This window comes from Engystomops pustulosus, chromosome 2 (genome assembly GCF_040894005.1).
Source record: "Engystomops pustulosus chromosome 2, aEngPut4.maternal, whole genome shotgun sequence".
Taxonomy (NCBI): Eukaryota; Metazoa; Chordata; class Amphibia; order Anura; family Leptodactylidae; genus Engystomops; species Engystomops pustulosus.
This window is the reverse complement of record NC_092412.1, coordinates 96584035-96601249: the sequence shown is the minus strand read 5'-3', so window position 1 is coordinate 96601249 and position 17215 is coordinate 96584035. Positions and strand designations below refer to the sequence as shown.

Here is a 17215-nt window from a genome sequence, read left to right as displayed (position 1 = left end):
GTCTGGTCCTTTAATGACCAAGGGTAATTGGTGCCTGAATGTCCAGGTATCAATTTTTGCAGTTCTGTTCTACTCTTCTTTAAATGATTATATATTTGAAACAGCTTTACATTTCATAACAATCTTTACACAATTTTTTTTATGGCATGTGAGACTTTAACTTGATATGTCATTAACAAATGACTAAAAATGTGAAAAAGAACATAGTTCGTTGTATTATCGCTTAAATTTGTGAATGTTTTTGTGCAGATCCACACCTGCCACACCTGTGTGTGACTTCTTTAAACAAAAATCTGCAAAAGTAGAAAATTCACAAAAAGTCACACATTCAGCGTAAAGGCGTATTTTCATTCAGATTTATGTTGTCCATGGATACGACCTCCTCCACACTCTTCCAGCAGTGCCCACATTTGCTCTATTGAGCACTGTCTGACCACCAGGATTCAGTGATCATTACTACAGGACGGCTGTGGGACATGCAGTAACTCCCAGATATTTCATATGCAGAAAAAATTAATTTCTTTGTGCAATCACTCCAGCAGTGGTGGTCGAATCTAAGGACAGCTGTCCTTTATTTATAAGGGTCCATATGAAGGCATTTATGGGAAGTCATCATTTTTTTAACATCCAACTGAAGAAATCTATGACAGCTGAACAAAATTAAATGTGAATGCTGAGATGAGAACTTTAATTCCTTAAAGGGGTATTCCCATGATGACAAGTTTCTTAAATGTACTCAGGATAACAAAATAACACATTCTCTAATTCACTGTTAAAAATACAAAAATACAGCATTTCACAGATATAATTCCAACCTGTCTCTATCAGTCCTGGTGTACACAATTTCAGTTGCCCCTAGACACGACCCTGTAACTTATGACTTAGGGTCGGGGAAGCCATCTTGGATTTCTGTGTGACAGCCATGCTAGCTGAGTTTCCCTGTTTCTGCTCCCTGCACTTTAGCTCTGCCCCCCTGCAGTGCAGCACGGAGCTCACTCACTGATGCACACTGAGAGACAGAATCTGAGTTTCTGAGGCAGCAGCAGCCAAAGGAGAACTACAAACTACACACAGATAAGTTGTTTCGCTGGAGAGGCACAGAAGGAAGGCACACCATATCTAGTGTGTTGTGAAATAGCAGAGATGTAGGAGAGCTGACTGTGTCATTATGTGCAATAGGTATGGATCTCATCATCTCTGATCCGTCTCATCTCTTTCTATGGGGCTCATGTACTAAGGGTCGCGCAAGCCCTTTTGTCGGACTGTGTACAGTTTTAAAGGCTAAAACGGCCTGCACAGGTATTTAATAAGTATGCGCACTGTGATTGTGGTGCATGCAATTCTTTTGTGGTGTAGCTGCGCTGGCTTCCATGCGACACAAATTAGGGGGCGTGCCAGCGGACAGTCAGTGATTCAGACTGAGCGCGGGATTTAACTTTCAAATTGTGTCGCAAGCCCATGCACTTAGATGCACCACTAAAAAGATGGTCAACTCTGTCGGACCTGAGCAGGGAAGCAACACATTCATGACTTTGGGCAGGGTGCATTATAGTCTGACAATGCACTTTCTCTGAACTACGGTGACCCCCAGTGTTCAGAAGCTGAATGAAAATGTATATAAACCACATTGTCAGCTCACAGAACTAGATGGATCATAATGTGTCTGCTTTGAGAGTCCCCATCCACAACCTGGGATTTTGCACTGGCAACCTAGGGAGGGACTAAACAGCAATAAAATTGAGTAAATTGTGAAGTAAAGGGTTAAAAATTATCTTTATTGTGTTAACAGGGGCCTACCAAACAGGGGCATAACTACAGCGCTAGCAGCCATAGCAACCGCTATGGGGCCCACAGTGTCAGGGGGCCCCAGCATCCGACCTGACACACTGAAGAGTGGCGGATGTGCATCATTATATCCATATTATGCTGCACTTTGTACATCATAATATGTATATAACATATATGTTACGTATATATGTTGTATATGTATACGGTGTATGGCATCTGCAAATACTATATGTGTGTGTATATATGGTGTGTGTTTGTAAATGTCACTGTATGTGTGTGTAAGTATATGCTCTATATGAGTGTGCATAAGTGTATAAATGTGTGATTGTAATTTTCATGTGTGAGCATGCAAATATGTATAATTTTCAAGTTGGAAGGGGGGCCCCATGCCGAAGCCTGCTATGGGGCCCTGCCACTCCTAGTAACGCCAAAGCTACCAAAGTTAGCTCCCTCAAGGATTTAATGCAGTGGCCGGATTTATCTTTGTAGCCAAGATATTTTTTCACCTTGTGAGACTTTTAGGTTCTGAAATTGTCCCGTTCATGCCCATAATATGTCCCAAAACAGAGCATGCTAGACCCAGACTTTTGGGATCTATTGTTTAGAACTAACAATTCGCACACCACAAAAAGCCCCAAAAGTGAGACTAAACAGGCGACTCATCACATGTATCACAACTCAAGGGAAAAAAACTTACATTGCAATGATTGAATGGGTATTCTCATCTGGGCATTAACATTTAATTTAATTTATCTGCCATTTATATACATTTTTTTAAATTTGATGTTATTAAAAAAATTACCTGAGTGAAGATAATTTCTCATAAATGTAGTCATTTGGACCCTTAGAAACAATACTGTGTCCTTGGATACGGCCACCTCTGCTGGAGGGATTGCACAAAGAAACAAAAGGTTTTTGTATATGAAATGTTCGGGAGTTACTACATGACCCACAGCCGTCCTGTGGAAATTGATGCTGAATCCAGGAAGTTAGACAGGACTCAATAGTGCATGTCTTGCCACCGCTAAAATAGTGCAGGTGGTCGAGGAATCTCGTTTCTAAGGGACAACATGGCTACATTTGTGGGAAATTATCTTCACACAGGAACATTTTTTTTAACAACATCCAATTGAAGAAATGCTTACATATGGCAAATGAATTTATAGATGTGAATGTATAGATGGGAATACCCCTTTAGGTAGCCCAACTTCAGCCAAAAAACTATGATACATATGCCTCACTGACTTCTATGTCAGTTTGGTGTCTGCTATGTGGAAGAAATAGTGCATGCTCCAGTTTCAGCATATCACTGGTATGTGGAATAACATGCGAATAGGCACACAATTAACATGTGAAAAGGAACATAGACAATAAAGGGTCAGTATGCTATCCACTGAAATTATGGATGGCATAATGAAGAAAAAAACAGAATGAGCCCCAAAAGTTATGTGCCTAATGTAGATATTTTCTGGATTTCTATATAGATTTGTTTTGGAGTTTTCTTTGTGGATAATCCAGCTGCTGCACAATTGCTCTGGGGGCATGTCATTTTTTCACATTTTCTAAAATACCGTATTTTCCGGGCTATAAGGCGCACCGAACTATAAGGCGCATTAGTGATAAAGGCCTTATATATGGAATTAATCCATATATAAGTCGCACCGGACTATAAGGCGCAGGGTCCGGGGGCGTGGCGGAGGTCCGGGGGTGTGGCTTCAAAACCAAGCGGAGAGGTCGCAACCAGCGACTCTCCACAGACCCGGCAAGAGGTAAGCGGTCTCCCCAGGGAGATGGGGAAGGGGGTCCGTTCAGGTGGAGGAGGGCAGCGGACCCTACTTACATAGGTCCCTGCTACCGGAGACAGCAGATCTCCAGCGGGAACTGCAGACCACGCGGCAGAAGTTGGTTCGCGCTATGGCGCCTGTTGTTCATGCCGCGTGGTCTGCAGTTCCCGCTGGAGATCTGCTGTCTCCGGTCTCCGGTAGCGGGGACCTATGTAAGTAGGGTCCGCTGCCCTCCTCCAGTCACCGCCCTCCTATAGGGCCCTCCACTGCTCTCCTATAGGGCGCACGGGACTGTAAGGCACACTTTGGATTTCTAAGGAAATCTTAGGTTTTTATGTGCGCCTTATAGTCCGGAAAATACGGTATATAGAAAATAAAAAGCTAAGATTTACATACATCTAACATATAGCTATCCAAAGCTATCGACACTCTACTATTTTTGGATGCTATATTGTGGTGCCGCTTGTGAATCCAACAGTTTTCTGGCGCTTCTATTTGTTTGACTCGTTTTGTGCAATTTATGACGCATAAAGAGAGCAGCTAAAAGTGAGTTCTTAACCCTTTAGTTTGTGCGCCAATTCATTTATCCCTTGCTCCACAAACATCCCACCGAAAAATTCAGCACTATTCATGCGCCCAAATTAATAAATGCACCTTTTTTTGTGCATTATGTGTCAGTTAAGTTATGTAGGCAGGACGGAAGCAATTACAATGAATATTACATTTACACCCTGAAACCACATAGGTGCATGTTTATTGGGATACTTTCAGTATATTGGGTGAATTTTTTAACCGTCTGTACAAAAGGAACACTCCCCAACCCCTATCAAGAAAGAAAGTAAATAATTTTTCACCATATAAATAGCTTACATAAATAAACTGTATGTATTCAATTGTTATTATTATTTATTGTAAAACAATAGGTACATATATGCATTAAAAACGGTAAAGAATATTGCTTTGTTTTTGCATAACATAAGAACAGCAAGCCTACATTTTAGGATTAGGGTAGTCTGCCATCAACATATGCCACTGTAGAATTTTTCTAAAGGAAACATTCTATAGGTGACATAAGGCATTTGTACAATAATGCAATAAGTGAGTCAGATGCTGATCCGCACAAGGCTTAGAGGATAAACAATAGGAAGAAGCAGCTGCAGCTATGGAAGGCTGCAGCCAGGTAACTACACAGGTGACTTGAGCTTGCGGTGTAAACAAGCTTACCTTAGAGGAGACAATCCTGTTATCTGGATACCTCTGAGGAATGTACGCTTCAGTGCCTGGAGGAGGTTCTTTGTGACCGACATAAATAGTGCGATTGTCTACCCAATTTTCTTCTCCAGCACACTAAAAGACAACAAGAGTTTATTTTATGAGCTTTGTATTAAAAGGGCAGTATAATATGTAGGTGAGGAAGGTAGCAATGCCACCATTAAAATGTAGTGTAATCTGTAGGGAACATTCTATAGAACATCGAGGCAGATTGTTCCCTATCTACAGTCAGCATGTTGTACTTGTTGTATAGTTTTGTTCTAGATATAGTATTACTTGTGATTTATAAAAGGGTTCTTCCTATTGGTAGCTGACAGCTATCTCTGTATGTACAATCATCTCATCATGGGGGAAGTCCTATCAGTGATTGACAGCCAATCATCTAGACATGGGGGGATTCTATCAGTGATTGTTTGTATAGAGATAGCTGTCAGTCATCTAGTCATAGGCGGTGGTCCTATCAGTGATTGACAGCCAATCATCTAGACATGGGGGGATTCTATCAGTGATTGTGTGTATGGAGATAGCTGTCAGTCATCTAGTCATAGGCGGTGGTCCTATCAGTGATTGACAGCCAATCATCTAGACATGGGGGGATTCTATCAGTGATTGTGTGTATGGAGATAGCTGTCAGTGATCTAATCATAGTCATAGGCGGTGGTCCTATCAGTGATTGACAGCCAATCATCTAGACATGGGGGGATTCTATCAGTGATTGTATGTATAGAGATAGCTGTCAGTCATCGAGTCATAGGCGGTGGTCCTATCAGTGATTGACAGCCAATCATCTAGACATGGGGGGGTTCTATCAGTGATTGTGTGTATGGAGATAGCTGTCAGTTATCTAGTAACAGGCGGTGGTCCTATCAGTGATTGACAGCCAATCATCTAGACATGGGGGGATTCTATCAGTGATTGTATTTATACAGATAGCTGTCAGTCATCTAGTCATAGGCGGTGGTCCTATCAGTGACTGACTGCAATCTATATATGGTTGTGGATAATGAAGTAGCTGTCAAATAAAAATAGGAAGATCAAATACAAAGGGGATATAGATTAATGTATTAAGGACAGTGTATACTAAAACGTTCCATATTGACAATATCCATTTATATTCAGATAACACCCCATAGAAAAAAACATCTTTAGAGATGAACTGAAGCATTGAACATATTCAGCTTTTACCTCCTGATATTGTCATCACAATGTTTTATTTTACATCTCATGGGGTCAAGAGAGGTTCAGTAACAATGTATTTCTTATGACCATTCCAAGCATCCACCACTGAGGGGCTTGTAACATCAGTATGTCAGAGGGTATATCAGGTCACATTCCAATCCACTGTAACCCTGTTAATAGCAGTGAAAAGCTGTAATATTGGCAGTAGTCATTGATTGATTTTATTTTAATACAAGTCCCTTAAGCTTTTCAGCGATTGATTAGTTGTGTCTGCTCAACTGGCAGATAGGTCAGCTGCCTAATCCCATGAAATTCTACATGAGCCTGATATTTGTGCTTCTTCTAACTTCCACACAGCTTGTGTAGGGAAATCCCCATGTATAAATAGAAGTAGTAAGAAGGGCAGGGGTATTAATCTATGATCACATATGCCATGTTAACAAATGTTTTCCATACTTCATAGAAGAGGGAAGACTCCTGCATTAGGCAACCAGTGTCCACTGTGTACAGTGGAGAGTAGGAAGAATAGTGACATTTCCTAATCAAATTCTAGAAGCTGATGCTAATGATTTCCACTACAAAGGAGGGAAAGGTGAACACATAACAAGATAAACAAGGATAAAAAACAGCCTGCAAATTGCCCGCCGGAGTTCTCAGCACACCAGTGTCCGTGACTACAGCTCCATTGATAATAAATCCCTTATACTTTGATAACCGCTCTACCGTTTTCTTCCAATGTTCAGATTCCTCAAACGGAAGAAATTGCAACACCACAACATATAATCAATTATCTTTTTCAAATTAATTTGGAGATGTAAGGTCTGTGAGTCCAAATCTTAATCCAAGTTTTTCCTGCTATGTTTTTGGAATATGTTACTTGACTTAATTTACTGATGCCTTGGCATCTTCACCTTTAGATGGAGGTTCCAGATGTTTTTTTTCTTAAATTCACACAAGAAACATAAACATAAAGTAAGGTAACACAGACAAACAAAAATGTCTAGAAGTTAAAGGGGTATTCCGGAATATGAACGTCTGATACAAAACCCCATGATGCTATAAATAAATGAATGTAAAAAAACTCAATGTCATTAGTCACTAAATGGAGCTTAAATAGTTTGAATTTATGATTCACAAAATTTTATGGCCTCTCTAAAGTATGCAGACTTATCACCAAGATGGCCGCCACTGGAAACTACAAGTCCCAAGATCCTTTAGTTCTCAGTAACTCCTCCAAAAATATGATGTAAATACTTTTGTGTAAAAACTACAAAAGTGCTTAAGGAATGATACCTTTATTGGCTAACCTGAAAAGTTATATTTAATTTCGTTGGTTAGCCAATAAAGGTATCATACCTTAAGCACTTTTGCAGTTTTTACACAAAAGTATTTACATCAGATTTTTGCATAAGTGTAGCTACATCATTCTCAAGGTATGCTCATTTTGCATAAAAGCAAATGGTAGATTTTCTTTAATATCTCAGAACACAATGGGAATTTTTTTTCTATTTAAGTATTGATAGATTATAATTTTATTTTATAATATGGGCCAGAATATTGCTGCCCGCTGCATTCAACACATTTGTGAAAAAAACTGTACCAAAAGGAATAAGAGTTTACAATTTCATGCAGGAACTTAGAAAGATTTAATAAATGCCTTTTTCAGGACAGCTAGGTAGGGAGAGGAGGTCAAACTTTAAATACGGTAAGTGACCTTTTTAGGCCAGTATGAAGAACTGCATCTGTATACTGATACTGAACTATAGCACAGTGCCAGTGACTGCAAGTCTAATAACAGTCCCATACCACAGTCACTGCATGTCTAATGTCAAACGGTCTCATACCACAGTCATTGTATGTCTAATCTCAAATGGTCTCATATGCATTCACTGCCTGTCTAATGTCAAATGGTCTCATACCCCATTCACTGCATGTCTTTTCTTAAACTGTTTTATACGCAGTCAATGCCTGTCTAATTTCAATTCTGAAATGGTCTCATACAGTCACTGACTGTCTAATGTCAAACGGTCTTATTGCAAGTCACTGAATGTCTCATCTAAAATGGTCTCATATGCATTCACTGCATGTCTAATGTCAAACAGTCTCATTTTGGAGTCACTGCATGTCTAATCTAAAATGGTTCTATATATAGTCACTACCTGTATATCTTATTGGCACAAGGGGTTAATGAACTGGGGTTTAGAACTCCCTAGACTTGCTTTAAGCTGCTCTATTTTTGCGCCACAAATTGCACCAAAAAACGAGTCGGAAAAATTGAAGCGCCATAAAACTGTTGGATTCAGTTTAAAAAAAAAAAATAATTAATTATCTTAATTTTTTATGTACCCCATTTTTGGCAAGCTAATTGCCCTATTATTACTCTTACTTTGCAATCCTCTACCCCTTATTACCCCCATTCAACAGCAATTTTGAGTATTAAAATTTGTGTCCCCATTGATTTCAATGGGTTTGGGATCAAGTTCGTACCGGACTTTGCCAGATCTGCTCATCACAAGTATTTATACGCAAATTAAGAGGAGACCACGAAACAGAGAATCCAGATGAGAAATATAAAAAAATAAAAAAGTCGTAGAATCACATGAAAGTCATCTAAAAAAATTACAGTATGAGGAAGGATATTCCCAAATATAAATAGAATCAATGAAAAAATTATAAAACACAATACAATTTTACTGCATATTCCTGTCTCCATTCTCATACAAGAAATACAATACCTTTTAGTGTATATAAATGAATAATTTAAATACACCTTTGTAAAAATGCATTATGTTAATGTACAGTATAAAATGGTATGACTGACAAAGAGGGCACAGCTACCTGCCCTGTTAACAAGAGATGTAAGCAGTGCAGGCCGTTTTCCATTACCATAGAACATCTTGTCAGTGTACCATAACAATTAGGAGGAGAGCAGACACAATGCTCATATTACCCCGCTCTGACTATCAGAACAGACAATGCTATTTGACCTGACCGTATTGCACTTGTAAACAACACATTAATGTTAGCAATAAAACCCTTTCTGGGAGCGAGTCAGACAAAAAGTGCATATCAGTTATCATCATGAAGCTGGATAGAGAGATGCATTACAGCTGTATAGAACATTGCAATCTAAATCTGTCTATTTAAAAAAATATATTTAAAAGCCATTACAATATTTCCCAAAAGCAACAAATGCCATTTATCAAAGAAATTCAATCCGATGGGATCTCTGACTGACATTGATGAGTGTGCAGTTACTGGAACGGCTATGAACACAATGTAATAACATCTACGGTATTTAAGAAACAATTCTTTTAATAAAAAAATGGAAAGGTCTGTCATAGTGCAAACAAGTCTATTGATTAGTTCCTTAAATCAAAGACATAAAATGATGTACGTACCCAGCCATCGATTGCTGTCTGAAGTCAGGACTTTTCAGATGACTTCTGCTGGGGCCTCACAAGCTAGAACCTGGCTATATCTAGACCTTAACAGTGCTTGAAAGCTGTATTTCTAGATTGGTAACTAAATGGACAATCCTCAGCTCTATGACATATGTGAAAGGATTACGTCTTCAAATAACTCCAAATTGCGTCTTCAATTATAGAAAACTAGTAGTGGGTCATTGGTGGCCTTTAGGCTATGAGACCACCACCACTTATAAGAGCAAGGTTCTTCAGTTGAGTTCAGTTAAGTATCAAGTACAGGAAATCCAGATAAATAACCCATTTTAAATTGTCTTTTGTAAAAAGGTTTAAAGGAAACCTACCATTTCAGATCGTCGGTGTAAGCTGTAAACACCGAGCACCAGCTCAGGGTGAGCTGGTGTCGGCGCTTAGTCTCGTTAGTGTTATAAACCGCGGTATCGCGGTTTTAACACTTTTAAAACTTTATAGCAGAAACTGCTTCGGCGCTGCTACCATGCGCCGCTATCTTTTTGAGGCTGCCGGCAGCCCACGCTGTGAAAACAACCGCGATCGGTACTAGCAATATGCAATATGCAGCAAAGACTTACCGGCTATGAGTAGGGCTCAGCCCGTGAGCCCTCTCCATGCAGTGCGACCTGACCACGCCGTGAATACACGGCGGTCGGTCGGGATTACCGGCGTATAAGACGACCCCAGAGAAGACAGAAGATTTTTCTGTCTTCAAAAGTCGTCTTATACGCCGGAATATATGGTATATCTGTGAAATATTGTCTTTGTTAATAACAGTGAATTAGAGAATGTGTTATTTTGTTATTCTGAGTATATTTAAGAATCTTGTTTTCGTGGGAATACCTTTTGCTCTTATAAGTGGTAGGGGCCCTAAAATGAATAGCCGACATTCAACTCCTTAAGCAGATAACACAAACCCTGTTTAGAAGGATGGTTGTGCTGTCCCTTTATGCACTAGGCTGTCCAGAATTAGCTGACAAATCTCTAATGTGTGTACAGACAGCTTAGCAGAACTTTCCTCCGTGCTAACAAATACTGGGACTGATGGGCTTATACTAACAAATAATTAGACAGAGTAAACTTAGCCTAGACAGTTTATTCCCAATTTATCACATTAGCTTATGCTGGATAATAGCAATCGGTGCACATTAGGCGGTCTAGTGTAGGCCTATATTACATATACCACATTAAGAGAAATGGATGTGGTCACTTAATGACTAAGGCCACATTACACCAAATCACAAACTGGCAGTGCTAATAGGAAGTGCAAAATTAAGTATCAACTGTTAAACTGCACCAAATTTTCTATCCACCCTTAGACACCACAGTCTCTAATGCAGGTATAATGGTCCAGATATAAGTTTTAACTTTTGTATTTTCTTATGTGACATTGTATTATTATGCTATATAACACTATTCCTAAGGTAAAGTCACATAAGTGGCAGCACTAGTTTCAACATTTCGTGTAAAAAAATATTTATCTACTAATTGATTATTTTTATTGTAATACAAATTAAAAGGTACAATAAGTGTTTAGAATCCTGAACATACACAGAATCCAGTTTAGCCTGTGTCAGAAAATCTCAACAGCCACTTTATATTTTGTATGTATGTATTTTTATATATTCACTTAGGGACACAGGAAGCAGATAGCTCCATTCTGTTTGTAGTGGTCACACTGAGTGGCTGAAAATCAGCTTCAATTAAACTTAATATTAACTAAGTTACAGTGACTTGTTTCAGTAATTTGGTTCAGCTTTATGAGCTGCCTGAATCCTGTTCCAACTTCTCAGAAAAGCTAATATTAAGAGATGCTGGTGGTTGGATCTCCATCAATCTAACATGTAAAGCCTATTCCTTTTTTGTTTTTTCATTTTCATTTTTCACTCCGCACCTTAAAAAATCTATAACTTTTTTATTTTTAACCTTTTTTTTTTTGCAAAGTCAGAGTATCAGACATTAATACATATCATGTTTTACGATCTTGTACAACATTACATGTTACCAGCATTGTCTAATCTTCTATATTAACAGAAACAACAATAAAACATCGAGTTTATACCATCTAACAGTTTTGAGTGAGTTGGTTTTTGGTTTTACATTTGTGCTTCATATTACTATGAGAAGGCTTGTGCTGTTGTTCAGTTACACTATGTCTCTAACAATTATCTTTGGAAATAGATTCTCTTACAGTTCCATAAATCTCTGAATCTGGAGCTCAGGTTCCCCTCAATTCTCGGGGGCAGTATTTAGTCCGGGTTACAATCTAATTTCATACGCCCAATAAACATATCTCAGGGGCGTGTAGTAATGGGACTGGTAAGATAGTAAATTGTTAGGAAGTTTGTTATGTCCTTCCAATATTTTTGTATTGGAGCACAGCTCCAGCTCATGTGCCAGAAGTCTGAGCCCATATCTCCACACCGGGGCACGCTGTGGTAGGTACCCGACCCATATCCCTCACTTGGACTGGAGTTAAGTATGCTTGGTGTGTGAAGTACAGCTGGATAAACCTGTTGTTTACTGAGGGAGAGACCTTAAGATGTGACGATAGGATGTCCGGTATAGATTCCTCATCTAGCGAGGGAATAAGTGTGGAGATTTTAGGATCTTTTTTCAGATTAAGTGAATTTTTTTATTTTTCCAAGAGCTCTGTGATGGCTTGTGTCCTGCGTAACAAATTACACTTCATAGTGATGGTATTTATTATTCCATGCCATGTACTGGGAAACCGGAAAAAAAAAATCTAAATGCAGTGAAAATGGTGAAAAAACGCATTTGCATTGTTTTCTTGTGGGTTTGGATTTTACGGCTTTCACTGTACACCCCAAATGACATGTCTACTTTATTCTTTGTATCGGTACAATCATGGGGATAAGAAATTTGTATAGGTTTTATAATGTTTTCATACATTTAAAATTAAAACCTCCTGCCCAATTTTTTTTTTTTTGCCATCTTCTAGCACTAATAACTTTTTCATACTTCGGTGTACGGAGCTGTGGGTCATGTCATTTTTTTGCCAATTTTGATCACGTTTTCAATGCTACCAGTTTTAGGACTGTACGACCTATTAATCACTTTTTATGGAATTTTTTTATATTTATCAAAATGTCAAAAAAGTGGCAGTTAAAAAAATGGCAGTGAAAAAAACGTTATTATATTTTGATAGATTGGGCAATTTTGGACGGGGCAATACCTAATTATACAGTTTATTTCTTTTTAGATCAGTTCTAGGGAAAAGGGGGTGATTTGAATTTGTATTTTTTTTATTATAATTTTTTTTAACTTTTTTTTTATTTTTACTATTTTTCAGACTCCCTAAGGTACTTTAACCCTAGGTTGTCTGATCGATCCTACCATATACTGCCATACTGCAGTATGGCAGTATGTGGGGATTTTCCACCTCATTCATTAAAATGTGCAAATCGCACATTGTAATGAATTGGTTAAAACGAGATACCCTTGGTTCTTTGGAAGACCCGAGGCTGTCATGTCGACCGATCGCTGCTCCCCGATGACGTCAAGGGGAGCAACGATCGTCACCAATATGCAGCAATATGAAACAAAGACTTCCCGGCTATGGAGAGGGATCACCCCACATGTAAAAAGTTGCCTGCTGAAGTGAGTGCGCAGGCGTGGGTTCAGTAACGCCCATGCTGGCCCACTCCTGACCACCCCACTGGAGTGAAGGTGGCGGATTGGGGAGAATAATCACAAGTGCTAAGAATAAGCTAACATTTGTGATTATTTCAGGGCTTCTACGCCACTGATGCAGCACAGAGGCCCTGATAAATATGCCCCTCTGTCACCATTGTCAACTTCCACATTCTCCTTCCTGGATTTTGAGAAAACCTCAAGGTAAGTCCACTGTCATTCTCCAAGCAGCTAAAAGGAATTGCTGCTCATGCCGTTTCCCACAATTTTTATAGGAGAAAGAAGTATCTATGCAAGATCATAATTGTTATGTTTCCCTGCTGGTCTCTGCAGATAAAAACTGTGTGTCACCAGAATTTGGAATGGAATCATTACACTATAGGAGAAAATCAATATTATGTATTTAAAGATGAAATCACAAATGGCAGTCACTGCATATGCTGATCAGGCAGGGGACTGCTCTGCAACTATTGCTATATTATTGAGTGACAGAAGATATACACTACAAATCCAGTATAAGATATTCAGCGCTTTATTTTGTCAAAATATAAGCCCCCAAAATAGGTTAGAGAAATCTTTAGTGTATCTCATGTCTCTCTTAACTGGGTTATAAGTGGCAGTGTCTTTTCTATTTAAAATAAGGCTCCTTCCAGGCAGCTGTAATATGTCTCTGTAGATTAAATTTTAGCTCAAAAAACAACATTAAATATTAAACATTTTAAACACAAACTTTCTTCTATAATAGAAAGATGAAAAAATAGTAATAAAGCTCCATCAATTGAAGTACCAAAGGAAAGTGTACAGGTTATGCTGTTAAAGGGATCAATAAGTGAAATGAGATGCATTTTCATGTTTTTTTTATAATTATTTATGTTCTGAGAAGACTGCAATGTAACTGGCAATAAGGGCTGAAAACATTTTATAGAGACTGGATTAATTTATACCGGTAGCTTCTAAGAATAAAATTTATACCCATCTTTGTGTCAGAGAAATATTCACCTTTATAGCGACTATATAAATATTAGGTCTTTGACGGCATTAGTGTAACAAAAAAAGGAAATCACATCTACTCAAAAGCCTATAATAGTGTAATAGTGGTATTTTTTTATTTCATGGATGGCTGCGCAATATTAAATGATAAAATAGAACATATTTAAAGAGTTGTCAGGATGATATAAACTAAGGCACCTTTTTCCATAGATTGTTTTTCGTATTATAGCATTGGGTTTAAAAAGCAAACCTGTCACCACACTAACTGCCTCCAAGCCTACAAGAATAACCTTTTTCTGTAATATGTACGTCCCCTGGGGGAGTTTTTAGTATATTTCTAGGTTGCAGCATGAATTAAGAATCATCTTTTGTTGTGTTGTATGATGCATTCAGGTAACCCCACCTCCTGCTGTCCGGTAACCCCCACCTCCAGCAGTCACTTTGCTCTGCCTACTCAATGCATCTGAATTTCCAGCTCTGCCTCCTTATTATGATGTAATTCCCTGGATATCTGGAGATCTAGGAGTTAGGGTTGGGCCAAACTAAATGCAGGAGGCGGGGTTACCTGACTGCAGGAGGTGGGTTTGCTTGAATGTCTGGCTGCACCAATATTTTCTTTTTTACCAAATAGTAAAACATATTACTCTTTTCTAATCTGGTTTTAGTTTCAATTCTAAGGATTGCTAGCTTCATTTTTTATCTACTGTATAATTAAGAATCCTCTCTTCTGCTATTTCAAAAGAATTTATATATACTTTATACTGTATATACTTAGATATACTTCGCGGCAACCTAATTGCCATTGACCACAGTATGTAGGCTTAAATAAGCAGCATATATCTAATTCAGTCTTATAGAAAATAAAACAGAGTGGCAGCTTGCAACCTCTTCTATTGAGACAGGAAACTTGGGAATCCTGTATTTGTCAAAGGGGGAATCAAAACAGTGCAACCCTTACAATCAGACAAGCTTAGTTAGCACAATACCATTTAGAATATTCAGAAATACTGGCTCAAGGAAGTTTTTATTTATAACCATTCTTCTGGTATTTATTTTACATTACATAGTGAAAAGAATATATCTAAGCAGCTCTTGTATAAACATCATTGCTACAACATGTGAAGCAATATGACAATATGGGGCTTATTTACTAAGCATCCGTCGCGTTTTCCAACGTTTTCGGGGATCGTGCCGCTAGGACAGGGATTTAGAAGGGGATTGTGTTGCACGCTTTGATGTGACAGAAATCGGGGGGCGGGCTGTTGGACGATTCGACTGATTCGGACAGAGAGTGGGATTTAACTTTAAAATTGTGTCGCAAGCCATGAACTTACATGCACCGGGAAGAAGATGGTGAACTCCAGCAGACCTGTGCTGATCTGCAGAGTTCCAGGCTGTTCTAGGTAAACTGAGGGGAACTTGCAGTCCCCTGTCCTGATGATGATAGAAGATAACTTAGTTTATGAAGAACCATGTACAGCAGGGGTAGGTAATTCATTTTCACATGGTTTTAGAGGACCGGACTAAGATACTTAACTCAGTTCTACCCTAACCTATATATTTTATTCAATATACAGTATAATAATAATATTAATAATAATAATCTTTACTTATATAGCACTACCATATTCTGTAGAGCTTTACAAATAAATAACCCCATCCCTATATTAAAAAAAAGTAAATTAAACATTACAATGATTAAATGAAAATATGGAGGACCCAATTGCATCATTATTTCATGATGGGGAGAGGAATTTAATTTTTCAACAATCTCACACTGGCCGGTCAGAATTAGTGAGAGAACTGGATGTAGCCCATGGGCCGTACAATGCCCTGTAATGGGACCACGGATTATAAATTACAGACACCTTACAGCTGATTATTGCAATCTGGGACTGTAGTCAAGCATTCAGAGGGCTTCACCAGAGGTCAGAGGGGTCTGTCTGTAACTATAGGTTGTCTGTAAGTCGGGTGTCCTTAAGTAGGGGACCACCTGTAATATACATTCTGGTTGTCTCCGTAGTGTAGTTTGATCCATGTATGTAATAAATCAGTATTAAATATTTCATATTTAGCAAGTGTATAGGCACCTGTAGGACTTTCATATATCACATATATTTCTCCATTGGACATTGTTTTATGTACAATAAAGTACATCCGTCTCCTTGGTTATAACAGCTAACAGCTGACATCAATTACATCTATACTGTATTTTCTCTGTAAATGTTAATACAATGAAGCTGAGGCCTCATTCAGAGAGAGCTGTAATGCTACACCGAATCACAGCCTGAGTTTTATGGCCTAATCTACCATCGTCTTAAGAAATGATGATGCTATTAGTTTGGGTCATTAGACCAGCAGATGACATGAGACTTGTGTGTGTATTGTGGGTGCTGAGATGCAGCCACATTAAGACTAGTACAATAAAGTCAGTTCTTCAAGAATGCACGATGCAAGACCTATAGAGAGAAAAGAGGTTGTCAATACTAGAGAATTGCCCAGCCTGTCCACCCACACCTACCAGCAAAAGCCTAAGAACCCTTTAAATGATATGTCCAATAAATAGCAGCACACTCACATGTAAAGATTATAGTCAAATGGGAGGAGGAACTTTATCCAGATGTCTACTCTTAAGCAAAATGGGAGCTTTATAAAGGAGGTGCACCATTAACATGTGTAAAAAACGCCTATTACAAAATCATTCAAAAATGCCAATTTACATAAATACACATACAGAGACATCCATCATAGCGTACTAATTAAAAAAAGTAGCCCCTATGTTTAACTGTAATATCCATCGGTGTGCTGCTATATATACTGTATATATGTACAATAAAACTGTGAACTTTTCTGTGTTTTTCATTGTATGCAAAAGAATATACCGGTATTTCTATTTTATCACATTTCGAAATGTCACATTGGCATCAGTGTAATGCATCAAAAATATCCCACAAAATACATATACAAAGGGCAAGCATCAATACTAATGATACAATATGTCTCATCCCTTCCCATATTGATCCAGTGATAAAATCAAAGCTATTAAAAGGCAAACAGGCAGCTCATCGATTACCTGAAATAGCAGATTGATTCTCAGGCTACCATTAAAGG

General features: G+C 38.4%; 1 protein-coding gene across 8 annotated transcripts in view; it reads right to left on the bottom strand.

The window, feature by feature from the left end:
* Window positions 1-17215, bottom strand: part of ATP11A (ATPase phospholipid transporting 11A) — a 121823-nt gene that overhangs the window by 80847 nt on the left and 23761 nt on the right. For all 8 annotated transcript variants that reach the window (XR_011853144.1, XM_072135588.1, XM_072135585.1 and 5 more), the window contains exon 2: window positions 4797-4919. Coding sequence is in view for 7 of the 8 variants with exons in the window: in XM_072135588.1 (XP_071991689.1) it covers window positions 4797-4919 (123 nt within the window). In the remaining variant the exon portion in view is untranslated. The remainder of the gene's footprint in view (window positions 1-4796; window positions 4920-17215) is intronic.